This window comes from Mustela nigripes, chromosome 5, assembly GCF_022355385.1.
Source record: "Mustela nigripes isolate SB6536 chromosome 5, MUSNIG.SB6536, whole genome shotgun sequence".
NCBI lineage: Eukaryota > Metazoa > Chordata > Mammalia > Carnivora > Mustelidae > Mustela > Mustela nigripes.
This window is the reverse complement of record NC_081561.1, coordinates 1,612,103-1,638,478: the sequence shown is the minus strand read 5'-3', so window position 1 is coordinate 1,638,478 and position 26,376 is coordinate 1,612,103. Positions and strand designations below refer to the sequence as shown.

The 26,376-nt window shown below is 42.4% G+C and overlaps 1 protein-coding gene across 1 annotated transcript; it reads right to left on the bottom strand.

Annotated features, from left to right (window-relative positions):
* Positions 1–631: 631 nt before the first annotated feature.
* FOXQ1 (forkhead box Q1) lies at positions 632–1,953 on the bottom strand. Its single transcript, XM_059399330.1, has one exon. The coding sequence runs from the start codon at positions 1,939–1,941 to the stop codon at positions 718–720; it is 1,224 nt and encodes a 407-aa protein (XP_059255313.1). The 5' UTR covers positions 1,942–1,953; the 3' UTR covers positions 632–717.
* Positions 1,954–26,376: the final 24,423 nt, after the last annotated feature.

Here is a 26,376-nt window from a genome sequence, read left to right as displayed (position 1 = left end):
GTGGTCCTGGCACCCCACATACATAATGCTAACATTCCCTTTAAAGAAATTGCTTGGCCCAAGGAGACCACAGGTAGAGATCACCGAACCACTAATAAAGCTGTAGCCCGTTGCCTGCAACATTTTCAATTCAGGTCTCAAAAATATATAAATAATTTAATTACAAAACCCAACTTTTTTTTTTTTTTTAAATCTTTTGGCACAGTGAAGCATTGGTCAATAGCAGAGAAATGACTGCAGATTCTCTGACACCTCTCTCACACTCAGTCATGCCTATAAATGCCACATACTTACATGGAGCAGGGGCCATTAAACCCCATATAGTAGTCATATCATTTATCCTATGGAATGGTTCCCTGATTTTTTTTTTAAAGGGACAAATCAATAGAAGGTGCGACAAAAATAGGAATAAGGGGGAGTAAGAAGATAGGAAAAGTCTTTGTGAAGTGAGGGAAGGACAGGCTTGGTCAAGAACCTAAAACAATTATGGCGAACTGGTTTGGTCTTCTGTAAAGTCACAAAAGATGAAAAATAATCTGAATTAAATTTGAACACTTATGTCAAAAATGCTTTAGCTTTAAGGCACGTTTGATGGAGACTTTTCTATTAACGTCTCTCTCTCTCTTTTTTTTTGTCTGTCTAGAAAAATACAAAGCCCCGGCCTGCGTTTCCTGCCTCCCCAAAGGCGCCCACCTTTGGGGGGCTCCGCGGCTCTGTTCAGGCCAGAAGCGTCTCCACTGGGTAAGGCAGGTGCGTGCCGGGGCCACAGACCGAGGACGCCTGCAGGGCCGCGGGCAGCCGCAGGGGGCAGTACAGGTGCGCGCCGCCGCCGGCCACCGGGCCTCGAAACGGCTTGGCTGGGGCGGAGGAGGAGAGGGGCGCGAGCAGGAGGTGAGGTGCGGCGGGTGGCACCGCGGGCTGCGCGTCGGTTCCGCGCGCGGCCAGCAACGCCGGCTCGGACGTCCCATACGCGCACAGCGGCAGCAGAGCCCCTCCAGAGGCGCCGGGGAGTAATGCGGGATATGTGGGCAGCGGCGGGCAGGGCGAGGCGCCCCACGGCACGCGCGCCCCGGGGACCGCTTCCCCGTCGCGGCGGCTGCGGAAGGGTTTGCTGAGGATGCTGTCTATGGCGAAGGAACTGGAGAACTTGCCCGCCGGGCTGGAGCGCCCCTCTTGGCGGGCAGGCGAGCGCGCGCGGGGAGAAGCCGGGGCGGCGGGTGCGGGCGGCGGGGGTGCGGCAGGGGGGTGGGCAGCGGCCTCCTCGGGCCGAAGCCCAGGTGCGGGGGCCGCCGCCCGGTGACTGAGGCGCTTGCGGCGGCGGCGGAAGACCCCGTCGGCGAAGGTGTACTCGCTGTTCGGGTTGAGCATCCAGTAGTTGTCCTTGCCCCAGGGCCGCGAGGGGTCGCGCAGCACCTTGACGAAGCAGTCGTTGAGCGAGAGGTTGTGGCGCACCGAGTTGCGCCAGCCCGTGTAGCTGCCGCGGAAGAAGGGGAACTTGCCCATGAGGTACTCGTTGATCTCGGCCAGCGTCAGGCGCCCGCCCGCCGAGTCGCGGATAGCCATGGCGATGAGCGCGATGTATGAGTACGGGGGCTTGGGCCGCCGAGTGTAGGGCTTGTTGCGCGCGCCCTCGCCGCCCACCGCGCTCCCCGCACCCGGCCCCACCGCGCAGGCCTCCGCGTGCCCCGCCGCCGCAGCCACCGCTGGGCCCTCCTCCTCCTCGCCCGGTCCCCCGCCTGGGCTTGGCTCGCCACCGCCCGCCAGCTCCGCGGCGCCGTTGCCCGCCGCGGGGCTGTTGGCCGCACAGTCCCCGTCCGAGCCCAAGGAGTCGTCGCCAGCTGCCGACAGCGGAGATGGCGCGTTGCTCCCGCCTGCACCCTCCAGATCACTAACCGGCTTGTCCCCGTGGGCCGCGCGGGGGTCAAACACCTCCAACTTCATGCCCGCGCACCCTGTCCCTGCCCTGGGCCGTACCCTTTCCTTCGCGTGGCCTTGGGAAGCTGGTGCGGGGGGCTGGAATGGAGATCTCGAGGCCAGGGGTCTTCGCCTTTCTTTCCTGGGAGCTCTCCCTCTTCTTGCGAGAGACAGTCACTTTTCCGTTGAAGAGGCTTCTTCCGCTGAAATTTTTTTTGGAGGAGTTGTGCTTATTGGGTGAACTAAGAGGGGCGGAGAGGAAGGAGTTGGGTGGGTACTGTCATCAGTTCAAGGATGAGAGACTTCGGGGTGAATGCGTACAGGGGCGCGGTTCCACCCTCTGATGCCCAAGTGTGCCGGGTTTGGGACTTCTTGCTGGAAGGAAGAAGCGTGAGCATCTGCTATCCATTCAAGAGACCAGAAGGTGTTCTTCACTGGAGGTCCCAGGTCCGGGGCAGGAATCTTTGGGGGCACGGAGATGGTGCCAACCGGTGTTCGTGCCACCCTTGGGGTAGGGTCTGGAGCCCTCAGCCTTGAGCGCCCGCGGAGCCGAGTCCCGGAGGCCGTGGCGCCCGTAGCCGCCTTTCCGCCCCGGCTCTCCGAAGCTGCATCTCCGCGCTGGCCGTCCGCTGTTACATCTCGTTTCCACCTTCGCCCCGGCCCAATATAACCCTGCGGCCGCTCCGAGGGGGCGGGGCCTGGGCGCCGAGGGCCGAGGGGTGGGGGAACGAGGTGGCCTAGGTGGCCGAGGCTCCCGGGAGGGCGCACACCAGGCCGAGGCCATGCGGCAGCGCCGCAGCAAAGTCAAGGCGCAGGTTGTTTGTTTTGGGTCGGCCCGGCCCCGCCCTCCGCCTCCTGCCAATGGGAAGCCTGCGCGCGGCTGGGGGTGTGCGCGTGTCTGAGAGTTTGCCTGCGTGCCGGGCCCCTCCCGCCCGGCTCCTCCCTCAGGTGTGAGCGCCCGACCGCCTGGGAGGGGTCCCTGCGTCTTGCAGCTCCAGGAGACGATTTGGGCAGTGGCGGGGGGCTATCCTCGGGCCGGGGGTGGGGGCACCTGGAAGGACTGGGTGCAGGGTGGCAGGGACTTTGCTCAGGCCTACGATTCTCCCAAAGAGCAAGCGGTGTAGTGAAAACTGCTTCTTCCGAAAGCAAACCCCTGTAGTTACTGACAGCTAACAGCAAGGACCGCGCAAGACACTTTGCAGGGACCGCCTATGGGAGCCATATGCTGTGCACCTTTCTATGATTTTCTTTGGCGGTCTTTTTTTTCTCTTTTCTTTCTCCCTCCGTCCTATCTTTCTTCTTTTCTTCTCTGTTTTTCTTTTCCTTTCTTTCTTTCTTTTCTTTCATACTGGACTTGAAATTGTGATATTTTCTTTCTTTTTTTTTTCTCCCCACCCTCCCTTTCAGGACCTTGACTCTTGCTCGATTATTTGGCCTCTGACTTTCACTTTTCTTTCGTTTTCCTTTACCTTTTCTTTACCCGGCTGGTGGCTCTTGGGTTAGAGCAGCATTGTTCCCCTCTTTCCCTGGGGTTGCTGTGTATGGCTCAGGGAGCCAGGCTCTGCCTGCGTGTGTACCCCTGCAGAACCCTGCAGACACGGGCGAAGCGGGGGACGTGCTCTTCTCGGTTCCGACTAATCAACGGGAATGAAAGGGAGGGTGTGTTTCCCGGGACTGGGAGGGGGGTGGTGAGAGCACGATATGTTTACGACCATTTCTTCCCAATTTCCCCGTGAGGGTTTTTGCTGTGGTTTTGGACTGTCGAGAAAGGGGGACTTTTTTCTGCTGCAGGACGGTTGGGCCTACTACGTGTCAATACCCCAGGGATGGGGCGCCCTGGACCCCCCCGGAAGGGTGCACTTCTAACCCGCTGCCCTTCCACGCTGAGGTTTCCTCCTTTTTCCTGCCTTTGTTGGACATAGCGACGGAGCTGCGAGTACATGGAAGCTCACCTTTGATGTTTATTTTATTACTTTCCACCATTTGTGTAGAAAACGTACACAATCCTTTCTTATCTTTATTCAGGCAGTTTTGAAGGCTTTTAGAGTGGGGCGGGCAAAATGACAGACCCATCGGCGGTTCTGTTAGCTTTGTGTTTGGAGAAATGATTATTTGGAGATTAGACTGACATTTATTGCGTGTTTGACTTGGGAGTGGGGTGGGGAATGGATTCTTTTCCAGAGATGAGCCTCTCTTTAAGGAATCTGCTCACTCTAGCCCTGGGAGTTTATGGTCCCTTGGACCTGGAATGGGGGAGTGGGCTAAGGCAAGATAGCAGCCAGGTAAAGAGGCAGCGATTTGTCTAGTGACAAAAGACAGGCACAATGAATGTCATCCTCATTTGAACTCTGGAGGTGGGCAGGGCAAAAGGAAGAAGGCTTATTTTTTGAGTGAGATAAGCCTGGGCAAGTTGGTTGAGGTGGGTGTCCAGTTTGGCTGCAGAGTCTAAGGGAGGCCCTTGAGACACTCCAGTGCCAAGGTGCCCAGCCATCACCCAGTTCCATCTTAGATACAGCATAGGTGTGCTGTACTGCAGGATTGGAGTCATACAGCTAATACCAAACTCGTGACCCTGATGCAGCCCAGACACCTCTAGATTAGCAGCAACACTCACCTCAACACTCACTTCTACGGGCTGTCCTCCCTGGACCTCCATGACTTTCTCCACCCTGGTGCTCTGCATTCCCCTATCTTCCCTCCTCCTCCCTCCCCAGATCCCCCAGCCCAGGTGCAGGAGGCAAGGAGGCTCTCATGTTAGTCTGGGAAGTTTATGGACTAATGGACTGTTGATAGGGATATTGTTCAGAGAGCATAGAAGAAAATTGGGCAACATACTGTGCCCTGCTGCCGCGTACATACACGGCCAGGTGAGGCCGAAGTTTGGATCTTCTTTGCCTGTAAAAAGAGGGCCATCCAAATGGACTCCTAAATTTTCTCTCATCTCTTGCACGGATAGTTTGCTGGCACTCATTTTTTTCTTGGATTAAATGTACAGGAAGTACATTTTCGCCCCTAGGGAGTTTGCAAGGCAAGGTGGTATGTGAGCATGCAACCCCCCGGACTATAGTGGCAGTGGCACTCTTTGTCTTAGCCTGCTAGTTCCAGAATGTGCACATCTGCTTTGGTGAAAACAGGGAGGGGGTTGTGGATCTCCTGGGCAGGCAACCTGGAGATGGGGCTTTGATCAAAGGAGTGTTGGCTGCTCCTGGGGAAGGCAGACTGCCCCCATCAGTGCTCATTTATCTATTTTTTACCCAGTGCCTTCCCTCTTGCTCATCCTCAGAAGGAGCAGACCCTTTCTTTACCCCATCTCAGGTGGGAAAGGGACCTGCCAGTCTCTCCTTTGGGATGGGTCTTTCCCTAGCCTCAGTGCTGGGATGCTGGTGGGTGACTGTCTGCAGGTTTGGAGCCTAAAAAGGTTGGAAGGGAAAGATGGAGGTGGGAGAATTCTCAGCAAGAAAATCTTTTCTATTTTCAGAGTGACCATTGGTGATGGACCTTGGAAAGAAGGCCCTGGTAAGAATAGCAGGAGGTGGGCTAACTTAAGGAGGTAAAAAGATCCTCAAGAACTAGAGTGGGAGCCCCACTAGGGCAGGAGTTTTGTCTTTTCCCCTCACTGCAGTGTGCCAAGTCTTTGCTTCCAGAATGTCACGTTGTGCCATTTGCTGAGGACAGGCTGCATTTGTCTTTAATTAAGATCAGAAATAAAACTGCTGTTTCCCTTTGTGGTTGATTTTGGTATGTTATCTTTAACTGCTGTTTACAGCCAGGGAAATCACTCACTTTGTCCAGATTTAAGAAAGACAAGAATGGATGGAGAAATGATCCATTCTGTGCATCTCTATCCACAACATCCTCAAGCCCAGGCACTGTAAAAAAAATTCACGTTCAATGTTTTGTTAGTTCATAAGTTCTTCAGAAATGGTTAGAGATTTCTGCTCCCTAATTCTTAATCCACTGAGGGATTAAATACCAGTGGGTAGAGCCTGACTAAACACTTGCAGTTATGAAAGACCTATTAACTTGTGTGTTTTTTTTCCCCCTTGCCTTTTTCTTTCCATGGAGAGAAGTGAATAAGCTATGGCCAAAGATGAGTTCACATTTCTATGATCTTGTGGCCTACCTGAAATGGTTTTAGGCAAAGGAAGATAATGCATGTATCTGTAGACACCAAGAATTAAATTAACTGGAAGCTATCTGCACATTTAATGATTTGATAGTGCTTCAAACCCCAGTTCTAAATTCTAATGTGGGTGGGAAATAATTTAATTCCTAAAATGCTTAAAGTAATTTGGGAGACTGGAAGTTGACTCTGAGTGGAAATACCAATACTTGTCCCTGAATTGAAAGAACATACCTGGTGTGCCTGGGTGCCTCAGTCGTTGACTGTCTGCCTTGGGCTCAGGTCCTGATCCCAGGACTCTGGGATCAAGCCCTGCACTGGGGTCCCTGATGGGCTGGAAGCCTGCGTCTCCCTCTCCCACTCCCCCTGCTTGTGTTCCCTGTCCTGCTGTGTCTCTCTCTCTGTCAAATAAATAAGTAAAATCTTAAAAAAAAAAAATGAAAGAGCATACAGACTTTGCACAGTGGGAACATGGGATCACCTTGATAACATTCCCTGTGGGTAACCTGGAAACAGTTTTGAGTTTCTTGCTAACCTCCTCTGGTAGCTGCTGTCCGCCTCCAGGTATAAAGAAAAGGTGAACTTAAAAGTACTTTCCTGTGGGAACCTGGACCTGTGGATGAGTCTACATTATAATGCCCTTAAGAACCTAAGAGCTCCAGGCACAGAGGACAGGCTAAGGTTCAGAGTCCCAAGGGAAAATGTGTGGCACTGGACCTATGTGAATTCTCTCTTGAGGAACAGAGAGGGTCCTGACTCTTAGTTTTAGAAGTCAGGTGGCAGTGAAAGTTCCGTGACTCTTCCTTTCTCCTAGTGAAAACATATAGGAAACAATATTTTGTGCCCTGTTATAACCCATACCTCCATTGTTTGGCTGATTGTTTGGTAGATTCTGAAAACTTGGGAAGAATCCTGCAGAGATTCAGGGTGGACGTGTAGGAAAGGATAAAAACATGTAATTTTATGTATTTTTGTAATGGACATGGGCTTATGTGTCTGTTTGCCACCTGTGTTATGGCACTATGCATTTGGTACTCTGGCCCAGCACCTAGACATGGTTTAATCAAAGAAGTCCAGTATTTTGCTAGGCATTACTGAACAGGTACATACCTAAGGACTATCCTTGAAGTTTTTTTTCTGAGAGTCCAAGGTTCACAACCAGCAAGAAACCCCTTGGGCTTCCATTAACCTGAGGTGTTATTGGGCTACTTGAGTGTAACCTCCAGTTAGTGGGTCCTGGGGAGTGGGGAATGGCAGGCAGATCTAGTAATGGTGGAGAAGAGAGAAAGTAGGTAAAGGCAAATTGAGGAAAGGTAAAGGGGAAAGAGAGAAGATGTGAAGTTATGAAGGAGATCAGCCACAGTATGATAGGGGTTAGAGATCACTGGAAAAGCTGTCTCTGCCATTCAGAGACAAAATTCTGCACAATGCATGAAATATTATCAGAGAATGAAAGAAAACCCTTGGGATCATTTGTAACAGTAAGATGACAGCATTGATACTGTGGCCATGGAGTCTGTCCCTTCAGAGCTGACCAAGTCTGAGGAATCCTTGTTTAGTTCTAGTCCAGTTTCCCTAATACCTGAAGTTCTTCAAATTTTAAGTTTTCAAAGCTGAAAAAAGAAAACCTGAACTTTATTTTACAATGAATTATCTGTTCTCTCTTTTTAAATTTGAGGCTGCCATTTTTCATAACAAATTAAAAATCAGACCCTCACCCCAGGTTTGTTGAGAGAAGACTGTCTTTCCAAAGGGGATTCTGAATAGGATGCCTCTGACTCTTATACCTCTGGGTACTGCCCCATTGTCACACTATCATACAGGTCCTGGTGAGAAGGTGACAGGTGGCAAATGAGATCCAGTTAGTATCCTCAGATCTAAAAATGAGGTTGTACAACCAAACAAAGCAAAATGGGTCTTCGAAGGGTCCTACTCAGCTCTTCCCATCAGGCTAGGGAGGAGTCTTGTATCATTCTTGCCTTGGCTAGCAGTCCCCAGATTCTGGACCCACAGTCTAGGTTTGTGCATGTGGGATAGAGGTGGAGTGAAGTTCTCCATTTAACTCGAGAGAGGGTGTTGTCACTCTTTGAATAGGTTTGGAATTTGGAGATGGGTGATCTGGGGTTTGTGTCCCTGTTCTACCAGACAAGTTACTGGTCCTCACTTTTTTTTCTTTTTTAAATCTAGAAAAATAACTCTTGTCCAAATTTTAACAGCTCAACTCCCTAGATTACATTCTTTGTCTTATTCTCCTCATCCTTGGGGAGATCATCTGCAAAGATAGACTGCCTTTGTAGGCCCAGTTGGCCAAATTCCTTGGCCATTATCTACTAAGCAAAGTTTCCAGGTGGAAGCTGGAAAAGCGAAAAGCAGTCCTTGGGTGGATGGGAAACTTCCTTGGACTATCAAGGCCAGGAGTGCAACTAATGCCTTAGTCAATGTTCCAGAAAAAAAGAGAAAAGTCAAATCCCCTGTTTTTCTTCCAGAACATTGAGGACAATTGTGTTGTTCAGAGAGGGTAAAACCCATATTAGCAAATCACACGGGAAAGAATGTGATTGAGCTGTGAAGAGAATATCTGTCTGATTAACAGCCTCTCTATTATCTACCAACGTTTTATCATGGAAGATTTCAAGCATATATAAAAGTAAAGATGAAAGTATAATGAAGTCTCATGTAACTATTATCCCAATCAATATTTACTAATTTATAGCCACTTTTATTTTATTTGTATCTTCATTGTCTTCACTTCCTACCCTTCACTAGGTTTTTCTGGATCAAGTCCAGGATACCATATTACTTCTTCTTTAATTACTTTAATATCTCTAAGAGATATGGACTCCTTTTTTTAAAAAATAAAAATATAACCACAGTATCATTACCACACCTCAAATTATTGCCAATATTTTCATAATATTATCAAATATTTACTCAGTATTAAATTTCCTTAGTAGTCTCAGAAAAGATATTTGCAAATTATATATCCAATAAGGGGTTAATATGCAAAATATGTAAAGGACTTAGGCAACTTAACATAAAAAAACCCCAAATAATCTTATTTTAAAAGTGGACAAAATATCTGAATAGACATTTTTCTGAAGAAGACATACAAATGGACAATGAACACATGAAAACATGCACAATATCACTAATCATCAGAGAAAAGCAAATCCAAACCACAATGAGATAGCACCTTATACCTGTCAAAATGGCTAGAATAAAAAAAAAATACAAGAAATCATAAGTGATGGCAAGGACATGGAGTAAAAGGAACTCTTGTTCACTCTTGATGAGAATTCAAATTAGTGCAGCCACTGTGGAAACCAGTATGGATATTCCTCAAAAAACTAAAAATAAACTACCATGTGATTTAGTAATTCCACTGGGATGGCCACCCAAAGAAAATGAAAACATTAATTTGAAAACATGTATGTGCCCTATGTTTATTGCAAAATTATCTATAGCGAAGATATGGAGGCAACCCAATGTCCATCCATAGTCCATCCATAGATGAATGAATGAAGAAGAATGAATGGAATATTACTCAGCCATAAAAATAGTTGTGATTTTGCCATTTGCAACAACATGGATAGACCTGGATGCTATGATGCTAAGTGAACTATTGGTCAGAGAAAGAAAAATACCATATGCTTTCACTCATACGTGGAATTTAAGAAACAAAACAAATGAATAAACAAGGAGAAAAAGAACAAAAAAACAGACTCCAAATACAGAGAACAAACTGTTGGTTACCAGAGGGGAGGTGGGTGGGGGATGGATGACATAGGTGAAGGGGATTAAGAGTGCACTTATCATGAGGAGCATTGAGTAATGTATGGAATTGTTGAATCACTATATTGTGCACCCGAAACTAATATAACACTGCATGTTAGTTGTACTTCAATAAAAATATTAAAAAAATTTCCTCAATAGTGTCATTTTTAATGAACAATTAGTTTGATTGATCTAGAATCTAAAGATGCTCCCATTATGTTTAGTTGATAAGTCTTCTAATTCTCTTGAATTTATAGAGCTTCCTTCCCTGTTTTTAATTTATCATTGAAGTTGAATTGTTAAATAGGTCAGATTGTTTGTCTTGTAGATTTTTCCTACAGTTTGGAGTTTTTGATTATGTTAGTTGTTAGTTGTATGTTGATTAGTTAACATGCTCTTCTGTCCCCTAAATTTTTGATGAATTGACAATTCGAAAGGCTTGAGCATATTCAGCTTTTATTTTGATTTTTCAAGAATGCTGATGATGTGGATTTTTTTTATGGAGGCTTATAATGACTGGTTGTTGCTCTTTTTGCAAATTAAGATATCTGTGATTTTGAGTCTAAGCTTAATTCATCTAAAGTTCCCACTAGTGTATTGCCACATGGTCTTTGCAGCCATTAATGACAACTGTTTATTGCCACCAGAGGTTGCAAGATAGTGGCATTATTATTCATCCCTTCTTTCTTTATAAGTTGGAATACTTATGTAAAGAAAAGATTTGCCTCAATAACTATTTGTTACTTGGAAATACATTTTGTGCAGCAGTAGGCTAAATACTTAATTATGTTTACTTACCTGTTTTCAAATAATTTGATGGTTCTCCTAGAATCCTGCAAAGGATACACACACGCGCGTACTCCCTATAAAGTATACAAAAGTATACAGCTTTTTAATCATGTATGGTGTGTTTAAGTCCATTTATAGTCTTCTAAATTTCTAATATGACAAGATATTCCTCACTTTACATATCCTGCCTCATATATGGGATTATTTATTTATTCAAATAGTTCTTTGTTGGTAGAAATAGTATTGAGACCAATATCTAAGTTCTAGAGATGTCTGTCGGTCATTGCTTCTAGGATTTTACAGTGGACAGTGCTAAAAAGAAAAATAATTCTTAAAGAGATCACATAGTATTTCCAGTTCACTATAGGATGATAAGGTTTTTACTGAAGTTTTTCATTTGCTATCTGTATCTCTTTTCACTTGTGTTGAATATCACATCAATATGGCTCCCTATTTGTTTTGTATATGGGTGTGCATCTCTGTTCTTGTATCAAAATATCAATTCCAATATTTGCTAACAATGTGATAACTGAAAACAGTTTGAGTTTTACTTGCCCTTTTTTTTTTTTTTTTTTGCCTTTACTGGGATATAATTCACTAGCTACACAAATTACCAAGTTTTACAATAGCTACAGGTAATTGTAAGTGTACTCTTCAAACTGGTATTTGGTTAGCATTATTTGATGCATCTTGCCTTTTATTTCCTTCATTGTTTTTAGTTTGTTTCATAAGTATATAATTTTTACCTGGTTTCAAAGTCAAAACTATAATGGGAGGTATAGTCAGGGAAATCTAATTTTCTTTTTCTTCTTCTTCTTCTTCTTCTTCTTTTTTTTTTAAGATTTTATTTCTTTGACAGAGAGAGACAGAGTACAAGCACAGGGAGTGGCAGGCAGAGAGAGATGGTGAAGCAGGCTCCCAGGGAGCCTGGTGTGGGGCTTGATCCTAGGACCCAGAGATTGAGATCATGACCTGAGCTGAAATGAAGAGCCAGACACTTCACTGAGTGAGCCACTCAGTCTCCCCAATTTAATCACCTTTTAAAAGATGTTATCTATAACTACATTCACATTCTGAGGTACTCTGGGTTAGGAATTCAACATATAAATTTTGATGAGACAACTGAAACCCTATTACACTTCTATTTAAAATATCTAAGCTAGGGATGCCAGAGTGGCTCAGTTAGTTAAGTGTCTGCCTTCAGCTCAGGTCATGATCCTGGAGTCCCCCATCAGGCTCCCTGCTCAGCGGGAGTCTGCTTCTCCTTCTGAACCTCTCCTCTTCTTGTGCTCACTCTTTCTGTCTCTCTCTCACTCTCTCTCTCAAATAAATAAATAAAATCTTAAAAAACTAAAATATCAAAGCCAACACATGTATATTTAGATTTTCCTCCATGTAGATAGTGTTAACGTATTATATAGTCAGTTCTCTCTTCTTTATGTTTTATTTTTATTTTATTTATTTTTCATTATTTTAAGGATTTTATTTATTTCACACACACACACACACACACACACACACACACACACAGATCACAAGTAGGCAGAGGCAGGCAGAGAAAGAGGGGTGGGGGAAGCAGGCTCCCTGCTGAGCAGAGACCCCCGATGCAGGGCTTGATCCCAGGACCCTGAGATCATGACCCAAGCCGAAGGCAGAGGCTTAACCCACTGAGCCACCCAGATGCCCCTCTTCTTTATTTTATTTTTATTTTTTTATTTTAATATTTTATTTATTTGTCAGAGAAAGAGAGAGAGAGAGATCACAAGTAGGCAGAGAGGCAGGCAGAGAGAGAGGGAAGCAGGCTCCCTGCCCAGCAGAGAGCCCAATGTGAGGCTCGATCCTAGGACCCTGGGATCATGATCTGAGCTGAAGGCAGAGGCTTAACCCACTGAGCCACTCAGGTGCCTCTCTCTTTTTTTTTTCCTTCCTGTTTTTAATAACAAGATATTCTGGAGCTTCCTCCATAGCAATAAATAGAATTGTTCCTATTTGGAAGATAATATTTAATGGTTCACTGAGCTCAAGAATTTTCTGACATTGAAAGAAATACATTGACTATCACTCAGTTTTAAGACTTCAAAGATGGTATGAAAGATACTTGAGGCATAAAAATGTATGACTATATATAGTTGGAATGGTCTTGATGTCCTTGTATGTACAACTTCAGACTCCATGTATGCCCTTGGAATGACCTTTCTTGTTACTGGTCTATTTTTCCATATACGATAGTGGCAAGGACATATGTAAAGTCATCATGGCTCAGAAACATGGAGCACATATGTTAGGTACAACAGTACTCTGACATTATCAGAAGACAGAGATGCCACCAGGCTATGTGACATCAGAACACTATGAACTTGGCCAGTGAAAATGGAAGCTGTGTAATTGGTGGTATGTGTTGCATAGTACAAATGGAGTCCTTATAAAATGATGTGCTCAATTGTTTATTACAACATTCTGTGGTTTTAGATCGTCTGACCATAAATGTCAACCCAGAATAGTCTCAGTTTGTTGTCTTCATGTCATTATCAATAGAGCCTTCCCTCTTTAAAAGTGTTCCAATTTTGGACAATAAATTCTATGACCCCCAGTTTTGGAGGTCCAAAAAATAATAATAAAGCAAAGATCTCATTAAAAGTATAAACCTATTACTTTCTAGGCATGGCTCGAAGTCTGAGTTCTACATTATTTCCTATTAGTTCTTGGCAGATTGTGGTGCTAAACCAGAATCAGCCTGTTCCAAGGATTCCATTATTCTTTTCATAAATGATTCCATGAGCCTTGAATTTTTTTCCAAATCTAGTTGGGAAAGAACTTGTTCTGATCTTTCTGAGCTCTGACTAGTATACTCAAGAACTTGTCAGCTGCTTTCTAATTAGCTCAGCTTCTCAAGGTGGAGGCTGTGTTGTTACTTAACGAAGACTTCCTACTGGTCTGTTGGTGTACTCTGACCACCTGGTAAGGGTTGACAGAGTATGTAAGGTTGCATCATGAAATGTGCACAGTTTAAACACTGGATATAATGCTCAGAAACCATCCTGGTAATGTACACAATTAATCAGCATATTTGCTGGCAAAAATAAAAATAGTCTCTCTTGCATAGTAGTGATAACCATTTACTCTGTCCCTTTTGAGCTTAGTGCAATGATTATAATTACTTTACCAAGTTCTTCCCAAGTTATAGAAATGAGATATCTATCCATATTCCTACTATTTTTATGTACAGATAGAATTGTACCTCAAGTACATATTTTTAATTTTCAAGATCTTTTACATGTTAGTTTTTTTACATACTGTCTTCACCATTCACTTAAAGTCTATGGGACCAGCTTTGTTGTCAGGCCAGACTATAATCAAGCTATTCTCTGTTGAACTAATAGTGCCTCATGAGGAAGCTATTATAAGCAATATAGTTTTTTTTTTTTAAGATTATTTGTTTATTTATTTGACAGAGAGAGAGAGAGAGAGATCACAAGTAGGCAGAGAGGCAGGCAGAGAGAGAGGGAAGCAGGCTCCCTGCCAAGCTGAGAGCCCGATGCGAGGCTCCATCCCAGGACCCTGAGATCATGACCGAGCCAAAGGCAGAGGCTTTAACCCACTGAGCAACCCAGGCGCCCCATAACCAATATAGTTTTACCATTTTTAATTCCCTATCAGGAAGTTTGGATTATTTCTCTTTCCCTTCTCTTTTCATTTAAGGTCTACATCTGTGAACTAGAATATTATCCAAATCATATTTAATGATATCAGCCTAGTGCTGGTGATACTATATTAATAGAGAAGAGTGTACAAGATATGATGGGCAACTGGACTTAATGAAGAACACTCATGTCTTTGAGACTGTTGAAAAAATGCATTTCAAAGTTTCCATAAGATTCCATTTAATTCCCTAATCTTGGTTAAATAAATGAAGTATTGATAGTGCATCAATAATTGGGAATATTTTGAGAATATTATTTTACATTTTTTATGCCCTGTATCTCAAAATAGTTGCTCAGTTTATGATTTCTAAATGAGTAATTCATGACATCATTCATGTGTTTAAAGTACTAGTGAAACTTTTTATTATGAAAAGTTCCAAATAATAAATAGTTCCAAATAAAATAAAATAAATTAAATTAAATAAAAATAAAAAATAAATAAAAGTTCCAAATAATAAAATAGCATTTTATTATTTTTATTTTTTTCAAATAGTTCCTTTTTTAAAAAGTAGATAAAATAGTGTAATGAATCCCATATATTCAATATCCAAATTTAACAAATATCAATTGATGGCCAATATTGTTTTATCTTCACATTTCCCTGCCACTTACATTTTTTTAAAGACAAATCTCAGACAATATATAATTTCATCTGTGAATATTTCACTATATACTTCTAAAGATAAGAAGTCTTTTAAAAAACATAACCACAATACCATTATCATATCTATAAAAATTTTTCAGTATGTTTTATTTTTTAATTTTTATTTATTTTATTATTTTATTTTACTTTTTAAAGATTTTATTTATTTATTTCACAGGCAGAGATCACAAGTAGGCAGAGAGAGAGGAGGAAGCAGACTCCCTGCCGAACAGAGAGCCCGATGTGGGGCTCGATCCCAGGACCCTGGGATCATGACCTGAGCTAAAGGCAGAGACTTAACCCACTGAGCCACCCAGGCACCCCTTTTTCAGGATGTTTTAAAGATATCTTATTTATTTATTTGATAGAGAGTGAGCGCAAGTGGAGGGAGGGGCAGAGGGAGGGGAGAAGCAGACTCTCCGCTGAGGCGGGAGCCCAAAGTGGGGCTCAAACCCAGGACTCTGAGATCATGATCTGACCCAAAGGTAGATGCTTAACCACCTGAGCCACCCATTGCCCCATCATATCTACCAAATTAACAGTAAGTCTTTTATATCATTAAGTACTCAGCAGGTGTTCAAATTTTTGATTATTTAAAAATGTCATATTGCTTTAAAATGAATTTCATTGAGATGTGTTTTACATATAATAAAATTTACTTATTTTAAGAGCACAGTTAAATCAGTCTTCATATGTATAAACTCCTACAGCTATCATCATAATGAAGATCCAGAACATTTTTATCACCACGAAAAGTTGCCTTTTTGTCCCCTTGCAGTCAGTTCCTCCTGCCCTCCCCATTTGCAGCCTCAAGCAACAGCTAATCTGCTTTCTGTACATTCATATGAATTTTATGAGTATATGTCTCTCAGGTTTTTTTTTTTTTTCTGACCACTTAAAACATTTCCAGCTGGTCTCCAGCAATTTAATTATGTTATAGTTTACTATAGTTTGTGCTTCTCTACCTTGTGCGTCCTTGAGCATCTTGAATCTTTGGATTTGTTGTTTGCATCACAGATGAGAAATTTCCAGTAATTTCTTCAAATACATATGTATATATGTATAGTTGTCATCTACTCTCTATCTTCTTCTTGGACTCTAGTTACATGTATATTTGACTGCTTGATACTGGCACACAGGTCCCTGAGTTTCTCTGTGTATGTTTTTTTTTTTTTTTCTTTTCTATTACTTGGGTATTTTCTGTTGTAATGTTTTCATGTTCACTGATTTTTTTTTAATTATGTTCCGTTAGCCGCTGTATAGTACATCATTAGTTTTTGATGTAGTGTTCAATGATTCATTAGTTGCATATAATTCTCCGTGCTCATCGCCATATGTGCCCTTTTTAATGCCCATTTCTTTTGCAACATCTGATCTGCTGTTAGGATTGTCCATTGGAATTTTCCCTACAGTTTTTGTGTTTTTCTTCTCTAGAATTTCCATGTGATCCTTTAAAAATATTTTATTATATTCATGTTTCCTTTAGAATTTTAAGCATATTTGTAATAGCTTGTTAAAAGACTTGAACTGGTATTTTTAACATCTCTATCATTTATAGATCTAGTTTTTGACTGATTTTTCTTCTTGTTATGGATCATAATTTGCTGACTTTTTGCATGTCTAGTAATTTTTAATTGGATGCAGGACATTGTCAGGTTTATGTTGTTGAGCATTTGGATTTTGTTGTCTTAAAGAGTTTCAAAATTGGTTTTGGCAGAAAATTAGTTTTCATGGTACTGATTAATTCTTAGCCGACTTGTTTTTAAGCCTGTTTAGGGCAGTTTTTGAATAGTCTGTACTTTAGGGCTAAGTTAGCCCTCTTACTGAGGTGTGCTCCTTCTGGCAACTCTGCATATAGTTGCCATATTATTCTATTGGCTAGTTAGAATCTGTATACCTTCCAGTCCTATGAAACCTCTAGGAACTATTAATGATTGTAGTTTTTTTTTCAGTTCTTTGTCCAGATGCAGATTTTTACACCATGAATGCACAGATTCATATTCAGTTAAAGACTTAAGGGGCCCTCATCCAAATTATTTAAACTTTTCTTCAATTCTTTCTGTTACTCTGCCCCACAAATTCCAACTGACTTGGCCTCCCTGAACTCTGGTCTGTTTCTCCTCAACTCAGTGAGGTTGTGGAGCTCCTCTTGGCTTTTCCTGTCCCTTTGCTGTTGTTCTAAAATTGCTTTCAGGTAAAAATCCAGGATGATTGTAAAGCTCAACTTTTTGTTTCCTTTTCTCGGAGATGACAGTCATATTGCTTGATTTCCTATGTCTGAAAAAGGTTTTTAGATAATTTGTGAAATTTTCTTTTGTTTTGAGGAGAAAAAATATTCTGAACTAGTCTCTCCTTTGCGGCCAAGAATCAGAGTCATACTTTGTTAAAACAGTTTAAATATTTGAATCAGGATTCAAATAAAGTTCACACATTTTTATTGGTCAGTATGTCTTTTTACCTTTATCTAAGTTCCTTGTAACCTTTAATTAAGTCCCTCTTTTACCTTCTTCACACCTTTTTCCTTCCATTTTCTTTTATCAGTAAAAACTAAAATGTATGCATATAGGGTTTCCCACATTCTGAATGTACAGTGTTCTGTTAGTTTCAGATGTATAATACAGTGATTCAACAATTCTAACATTACTCAGTACTCATCATGATATCTGTACTCTTAATCCCCTTCACCTGTTTCACCTATACCACCCTGTCCCCTCCTTTCCCCTCCGGTAACCATCAGTTTGTTATCTCCAGTTAAGAATGTGTTTCTTGGTTTGTCTCTTTTTTCCTCTGTTCATTTTTTTTAAAGATTTTATTTATTTATTTGACAGAGAGATCACAAGTAGGCAGGGCAGCAGGCAGAGAGGGAGAGGCTCTCTGAGCAGAGAGCCCCATGTGAGGCTCCATCCCAGGACCCCTGAAATCATGACCTGAGCTGAAGGCAGAAGCTTAACCCACTGAGCCACCCAGGCACCCCTTTTTTTCTCTGTTCATTTGTTTTGTTTTTAAATTCTACATACGAGTGAAATCTTATGGTACTTGTCTCTCTGAGAGACTTATTCCCTTAACATTATACTCTATAGAACCATCTATTTTGTTGCAAAAAAAAAAAAAAAGGTAGAGTGTTTTTAAATTTGCTCAAGGAAACATTGACCCATTTTTACAAATTAAAAGGAGGCCAGCATGAATTTTATAAATTCATACATGTTACTTTCAAGGTTGTGCTCTAACTAAAGCTGGGTTCAAATGACACTGCCAGGAGGAAAAACGCCTTTCAATGAGAGGCAAGGATGAATTTTCATATCAGTCATAAGACAAGGATGCTTCTGTAGTGCTTAAGGGCATGAAAAAACTGTTTGTAGTCTAAATTTGTTTAAATATTTCCTTTCAGGCTAGTTTATGGGGCTGACTCATTAATTGTGAACATAGGATTTTTTTTCAGTTTTAAAAATTTTAATTCCAGTGTAATTAGCATGCTATTTATATTAATGTTACATTAATTTATAATTATATTAATTTCAGGTTTACAATATAGTGACTCAACAATTCTATAGGTTACTCGGTGCTCATCAAGGTAAGTGTATTCTAAATCCCCTTAACATATGTCACCCATCCCCTCCACTTGTTAACCATGTTTGTGAACATAGGATTTTTAAAGCAAAAGTGAGTGTCTGTCCTTGCTTTCATACTAGTAGACATGAAATTATTTATTTTTACAAAGAACTTTCTATTATACTCTTTCATTTCTTCTTCCTCATGATTTTTTCTATGATATTATCACCTAATTTTGTAAGACTTGGAAATTGGGTCACAGAAGATTCAGGGACTTGAAGAACCTAATTTAGCCAGGGTTCCCTGCCTCTAATCCCTGGTTGTTACACACTTGCACTCCATGCCCTAGAACATAGTGGGAAGGTTCTCTTTAGTCTCCCTACTCACCACACCTGTGCAGAAGAATCAATGTTGATGTTTTATAAGTAGCTTTTGGGATAGTTATTGCAAGGTAGGCCAGCTTGTGGTGTCTTGCTTTGAACTTCATTTGTCTGCAATGTCTGGGAAGCTGGAACATTTGTCTAGTGTGTTGGCTAATCTTCGTTGGTATGCGCAATAAGTCGTGTGTGTAGGTGTACTCCCCAAAGTGGTCTGAGCCATGGAGGCAGTCTGTCTGCTTGCTTATACTAATCTGCAGCTAACCCTTGTTCTTCTGGAATGCTCCCAAGATGTTTTGTATATTTGGTAAAGTACAATATTGATTTCTCAAGCTCTATGCTGTTTATTTTTGGAGTATTGTGGTATTAGTATTTCTTCCTTCACCACACTCCAGGTACACCTTAGAGGGTAATCTCCTCCTCTCTAAGTTAAAATATTTGTTTAGTGTGGGATTTTTGGTCTCAACTTTCTGGAAAGTATGTTTTAAAATCTACTTCAGCCATCTCCACTCAGGTGTGGTGACAACCTCTTAGCATTGATGTGGCCTGTTGTTGGCTTATTGCCAAACAAGACCTGATACTTTTTACCTCTTTGTCTCACTCTCTTGAGGGAAGTAAAATTAAACTTTATTTTCACCATTCTTGTAGAGCTCTAGCAGTAACACATCCATTTGGGTAATAGTCTTATTTCAAAATTTCTGACTGGTTATCTACATAAATGATTGAGATGCTCTGGAATTTTGTATATTTCAATGCTCAGTCCATATCTTCCAGACTGCTTCCTTGAATATAGAAATGGCACTGAAACATTTTTTTTTGTAAGGTCTCATGTCCTGTTTGTTGAGTTTAAAATTGTGATCACTAAAATTTTTGCAGGGAATGATTTCCCTGAGACACAGCCAGAAACAGAGGCATGCATGCAGGTAGTTGATTTGGGAAATGATGCCAGGAAGCAGCAGTGAGGAGCAGGGAGAAAGAGTCAGGGAAGGATAGATGAATTTTGGAGAAGAGAGCAGCTCCCTGGGAGCTCCTCAGATGCTTTAAGAAATGTGTGTTGGCAGTGTCAATCTTTCCCCCAAAGGATGAAAAACAGTGGGTGTTAAGCCCCTGTGCTACCCGTGTTAGTGCCAAGATCCTAGCAGGCATTGGAGGTTTGGAATGAGGTGCTATTGAGCCACATTTGCTTGGAACTGGTTGCAGCAGAGACTAGAATAAGCTGTAGGATAAATCTAGAAGGAGAGGTGGCCCAAGGGGAACTTCAGTGGTGTTCATGAGTGGGGTCAGATATCTTGCTGGGGAGAGAGGGAAACAAATGCCAGCATATGCATGTTTAAATGAAACTATCTTGAATTTGTACCAGATCTCAATTCATGTTGGTATGTGAGTAAGGATGAAAGAAAGCATCTGCATTTACAGAGCTGCTAACACCTCTTTCCCATGAATTCCATTTGGGTTACATTTTCAGTGTGTAAATGTAGTATGTAAATGTGTGTAAATGTCAGAGCCTGGATCTGACACTGGGAAGAAGCACAGGAGCTCATGGCGAATGCACATTTAAACAGTAACATTTTGAGGGACTGTATGGTTTACCCCAGGACTGATGTCAGTTCAAGCAAATTGTGGGGCAATATTTCCTTTATCCTTTATTATTTTTCTACAGGTCATTTAAGGATTACTAGAGTTGTATGGAGGGACCTATACAAATTAAAATGTATCCAATCAGTTGTATCCAAGTGTTTAATAGCAATCAAGGCTGTGTCAAAGTGAAAGGCCCTGGGACATTCTTGTGGAATGGAAAACCAGGCTGTCATTCTCCAGAACTGTATTAACTGAGAGCTGCCTCTTGACATCTCTAAAGTCCTACTGAGGGGATGAAGGGATAAGCTGGCACCGACAGGACAGGACATCAGAGGACAAAATAGTAACAAGAGCAATCAGGGAAGCTACCTTTTACCAAGCCTGTTAAGTTTTCTGTTTTAATATCCAATCCTCATAACAATCCTGTGAGGTCAATATCATCAAACCTCTGTTTGCAAAGCAGAGGAAAGTACCCAGAGCTTGTTCCATGTGCCTCAGCTAGGGAGAGGCAAAGGGGCCTTTTGGATTTAGGTCTGGCAGAGGCCAAGTTTGGCTTCTGTCTCCTTTTAGCAGTGTAATCTTGTCAAACTCCTTAATCTCTCAGCAGCTCTTTCCTCACGGGGGAAATAAAAATTGTGGTGAGAATTAAATTAAATATGAAAACGTTCCTGAAACAATCAGCTCAGTCTAACTGCACAGTACAGAATGAGGATTTCAGAGTATAAGAGGGCATCTCATGGGAGCCATATATTGTCAGGTACTGAACCCTTAGCAGTTTCCTATACTTTTCCCCTGAAAAGATTCAGTGAGTCACTGAACTGTGACCTAACTACATCAGAGGCCTCAGGCGAATGTAGGCCACTTCCACGATGGTTATAATTTGAACTCGGAGATGCTCAGGCTGAGCCAAATTTCTGGTTCCAACGTTTCACATTGGCCAAGGGATGGAATGGGTGGAGAGCTTTTTTGGACACTAACCCTTGCCAGCAGGGACTTCTCACAGTTGACTCTCCTAACACATGGCTCTTTCTCCTTCTCTTGCGGCTCTTGCTTCTAATATTTCCAGATTTAAGGGCTGACTGTAGAGCTGAACCTCTTCACCAAGTAGGCTCTGAGTGTGTGAGACCTCCAGAGTGTCTGGCTTTGTTTTGAGACCATGCCATTCCATGAAGTGTCTTGCTTTGCCTCCTATGCATTTGGCCTTTGAGAAACTTGTATTCAGAATGTGTGATGAGAGAGAGAGATATCAGGACCTACCTATACCTCTCCCCACACATAGAACTGAGTTTCTGGAAAACAGTGACTTTTAGCAGAATCTCTTAAAAGACGCCAGGGGCCTTGCCTCAAGGATTGTCTAGGGTGGAAAGAAAGAAATTCTGGCATCAGGCCTTTGAGTTTCTACTGGGTCAAAATGTTCTCTCAGCTGGCATGGGGATTATTGCCCTTTAGGGCATTATGTTCTACTTGGAAAGAGTGAACCCAGATGAAATGATTTGAGAATGCTCAGAAAGAATCTTAATAATAACTGGAAGGTAATATTGTGCAGACCAAGTGTGAGAATCTATCTAGAAAGGATCCATCCCAGTCAGTTCAGAATCCCCTGGCAAAGACTTCCCGATTAGGTGGGTTTTAAAAGGGTTCGAAGAAACTTCCCTTCTACAGAAGAGAACTGTATACCAATTCTATGCCACACCCAATGCTTTGCACTGTGGGATTATAGAACTCACCCTCAAGGAGGAAACTGCAGTCCTGGGATTTTAGAGAAGGAAGGGGCAGGACAGTGCACTTCTCCATCCTATGCAAATCAAAAACCTGCTTGCCTTTCTGTTTGTTTAGCACTTGCTGTTTGTTGACTCAGAGTCAGGCAGCAAGCATGTTCATTCACTCCTTGCAGTGGCCTACGTATATATGGACTCTAGACTTGAGTGAGGGTAGGCAAGCTGCTAAAAGTCAAAAACAGAAAGGGGGCATCATGGCCTGGCTGTCTGGCCGCAGAACAGCTGTTTACACCCAGGTCATCTGCCTGACACATCCCCAGCTGAGATAGGATTTGGGGTCTATTGTGTACCAGGCACCATGCTGAGCCCTTTGTGAATATTTTTGCACTCAGTCATTTAACTGCCCTATAGCTCCTACTCTTACTGGTGTAAATGTCACCTCAACAACAGATAAAAATAAAAAGCTGAAAGAGAGCCAGGTCCCTCCTGGGGCACAGTGGTTCTCTTAGTAAGCCCCATGGTCAGACAGGTCATCTGAATTATATTCCTATTTGAATGTTCAGAAGGGGCTGATAAGGATGTGGCATATGGAGTCTGTGGCATCAGGTGAAGAAGAATGCGTTATGTGTGTGTGCACACTTGTATGTGTATGTAGGTAGATATGTGTATGTATGCATGGCTGCAGGTGCATGTGTGTATGTAGGGCGCATAGGCACATGTGTATTATGCAGGAGTGTGTGTGCATGTATGTGCATATATACATATATATGAAGAATAGGAGGAAATAGGAGGAAAGATTCAGTGTTTAAACACCTGTGTGAAGATGTTATTGGAGCTCTGTTACCTGATTTCTGGTCATTTCTCTGCCTTTGACCAGCTACATAACTATGACAAGTCAGTTAACCTATTTGGACATTAGTTCTGCCGACTGTTAAATACAGGGTTTGGACTGGCTTATCCCAAAGGGTCTTTCAGCTTGAAAAGTCTATGTTTCAATGTGTTTGCTCTGAAGCCTTAATGATTCCTTGTTAAAAGTAGTGTTAAATGGTACAAGCTGACTGAGCTGTACCTTCTCTGGCTGATGAGTTGTCCTTGATATCTTATGCCCTTGAATCATGTGGGGAATGTATGCTTCATTGTGCCAGCTACTCTTGTAGTTTTATTCTAATCCTTTATCTCAGCAACATTTGTTTTGGCTTCATTTCTGAGCTTCCTCCTTAAGAATGGTGTTTGGTTTTAGGCCTTATTATGTGGCCCTTAGGGGCTGGTTATATTGATCAACTTTCTGACAAATCAGCTCACCTGTAGAAATGAACTATGGGGACAGGCTGAAGGACTGTGGGAGTAGCACCTACTTCTTGAAGTTACTGCCTTGGGGAGGAGGGCTGTGGAGCCCAGAGCCTTTGAATTCTGGTTTCCTCAGTGAGTTGGTCAACACTGACTTAGATCTTGCTGAAATATAACATTATGTCTTCCTTCAACAGAGAACTTCTCAGTGGGCCATGAACTTTCTGTCAGGCACCCCAGGGCCTGGCTGTGGGAGCCCTGCCTGGTGGGGTTAGGCCATCCCCAGGGGTTCTAGGCGACAGTGGGGGCGCCTACATCCTGCAGCCTCTTTCAGTCTCTTATCAGTAAGCAGAGGCAACAGGAGTTGTGGTACTTAGAAAGATTTTGGAGGCAATCAAGGAGCTAATGGGTGTATAAGTAAGTGCTTTGTAAAGGTGTAAGGGCAGGTGGGCCTGGTGGACAGGCTTCCAGGGCAGACGCACCTGCACTCTAGTCATTGTCTAGTTCTGTGGCTTTGGAAACTGCTCAATCCTGTGAACCTCAGTTGCTTCCTGTGTAAAGGGCTTGCAGAGTAGGGCTCAACTAATGGTAGGAAACTTTCTTTCAAGTCTGAAATGCTTTACAAAGGAAGAGTATTATAATAAACATAGCCTGAGGTCAAAGGAGGGGTGTGGTTCGGAGGTTAGGAGAGATGCCTGGGAAATAAGTAAATTATCAGTGAATGAATGAGGGGATTGCTTTGGTCCTGATAATAAATTAAGCAGATCACCTTTCTCATCTATTTTCCTGATGTCTTCAGGGATTTTCGCTGAATGAATCCTAGTATTATTTTATTCAAATGAGAACTTTGCTGTCCTTGATAATCCAAGGCAAAGTTAGAGACTTTTGGGACCATGAGATCTTCTGGAATAAGTGTTGAGGCAAATGATTGCAGATGACCAACATAGGCAGTTTAGCTGTCTGCACACAGATGGGGTAGAGGGAGACGCCAACTGGAGTTAGGTTGTTAGGTTGTCAGCTGTCTTCCTGTTTAACTCTGACAGTGTCTCATGGGACAATTTTGGAAACACATAAACTGAAGTTCTAGTTTAATAGCAGAGACGTTGAGTCAGACCAAGCCTTTGCATGCCTCTTGTGAATCCCACAGAACCCTCTTTTTCTCTTTCACTTGAATCAGTGGAGGTGGGGGCAGAGGACCATCTGCTGAGCACTTAGGGTTCTATGAGGCACCTACCCTTAACATTTTCTTAGGTAATTTCCAAGCCGCTGTGTGACATAGTTATCATTACGCCAGGTTGGCAAATGAGGAAATGGAAGCCAAGAGAGTGAAACAACTTGCTAGGCCACACAGCATGTCCTCACCTGGTAGGGCTCCAAGATGGGGCCTCCGACCCCATGCCCTCTCTTTTGTACATGCTCTACTTTCTGGGTGATTGTCCATGGCCAAAGTGTTGTCTTTGTTTTAATAACATGTGATGAAATTGGGTAATGAAAAGAAGAGATTTAGATCTCTATAAACAATTCCAAGTGATAAAAACCCTATTTCTTGGAGGTGGTCAAATGGCAGAAGAAGTTCTGCAAGTGGAAGAAACTCAGAAAGGCATTAAAGGGGAGATTACCATTTTGTGACTTGATCTGCCTCTTTTCTCTCTTACTTCCCCTTCTCCATATTCATGTGCTGTTGTCCAAACCCCTTACTGTTCACGATTGCACTACCACTAAAATATAACAGTTTAGCTGATCTGCATGTGCTTTTTCCCATGTCTGGGGTACTACATCAGGCTTATTACAGTCATTAATCAAGTCCTTGCACTAATTATAAACAGAAGTAAAAGTTGTAAATTCCACAGAGAAAAAACGTTGTAGCAAAAAATGACAACAAATCAATATTCTTTTTTTTTTTAGATTTATTTATTTTAGAGAGAAAAAGAGAGTGCAAGTGGGGGGAGGGGCAGATAAAGAGGAATACAAGCAGACTCCCTGCTGAATGGGGAGCCAAACACAGAACTTGATCCCAGGACACCGGGTTCATGACCTGAGCCAAAATCATGATTCTAACACTTAACCAACTGAGCCACCCAGGTGCCCCAAAAATCGATATTGTCTATAGAAAAGAATTATTGCTAATTAATAAGGAAAAGATGAACATCCCAACTGAAAAATGGTTAAAGGCTATGAACACATTAAACTCATAAAAAAGCATACATAGAAGAAATAGAATTAGCACTCTTGCATAAAGCAGTAAATGAAAGTATAGTGCCCTGCTCAACAACATGGCTTTCGGGCCAGATATACCTGGAATGAATTCTGGGTTTGCTATTTACTAGCTTCATATCTTTTAGCAAATTACTAAGTCTTTGTTTCTATCTGTGAAATAAGGATAATAGTAGTACTTATCTGGAGGGGCTATCATGAGGTTTAAAAAGATAATTCTGTAAAGTGTTTAGTACAGTGCCTGATGCATAATACACTTTCAATGCATGTTAACTATTATCACTACTAGTAGTATATGTGCATTGATAACAAGTAAGATTAATATTGAATGTCTCACTGAAATCAAAGAAATGCAATTTAACAAAAGTGCAATATTGTTACCTGTCAGATTGGAAAAAACATGTGAGAGAATTGATGATACCCACTGTTGGTGAGGTGTGGAGGAACAGGTTCTCTCTTGCATTGCTGGGGCAATGGGATGTGGCACATTATTTCCACAGGGCAATTTGGCAGTATGCATTAACACTGAAAATGTGATAGGTTTAGAGAAGTGTCTGTTCATGTCTTCTGCCCATTTTTTGACATGAGTGTTTTTTGTTGAGTGTTGAGTTTCACTTACTTGTGGAGCATAAGGAATAACACAGAGGACACTGGGAGGAGAGAAGTGCGTTAGGGAAAATTGGAGGGGGAGATGAAGCATGAGAGACTG

What these genes read in the sequence shown, in the direction of transcription:
- FOXQ1 (XM_059399330.1), bottom strand. Translation starts at nt 1,941, where the DNA reads ATGAAGTTGGAGGTGTTTGACCCCCGCGCGGCCCACGGGGACAAGCCG.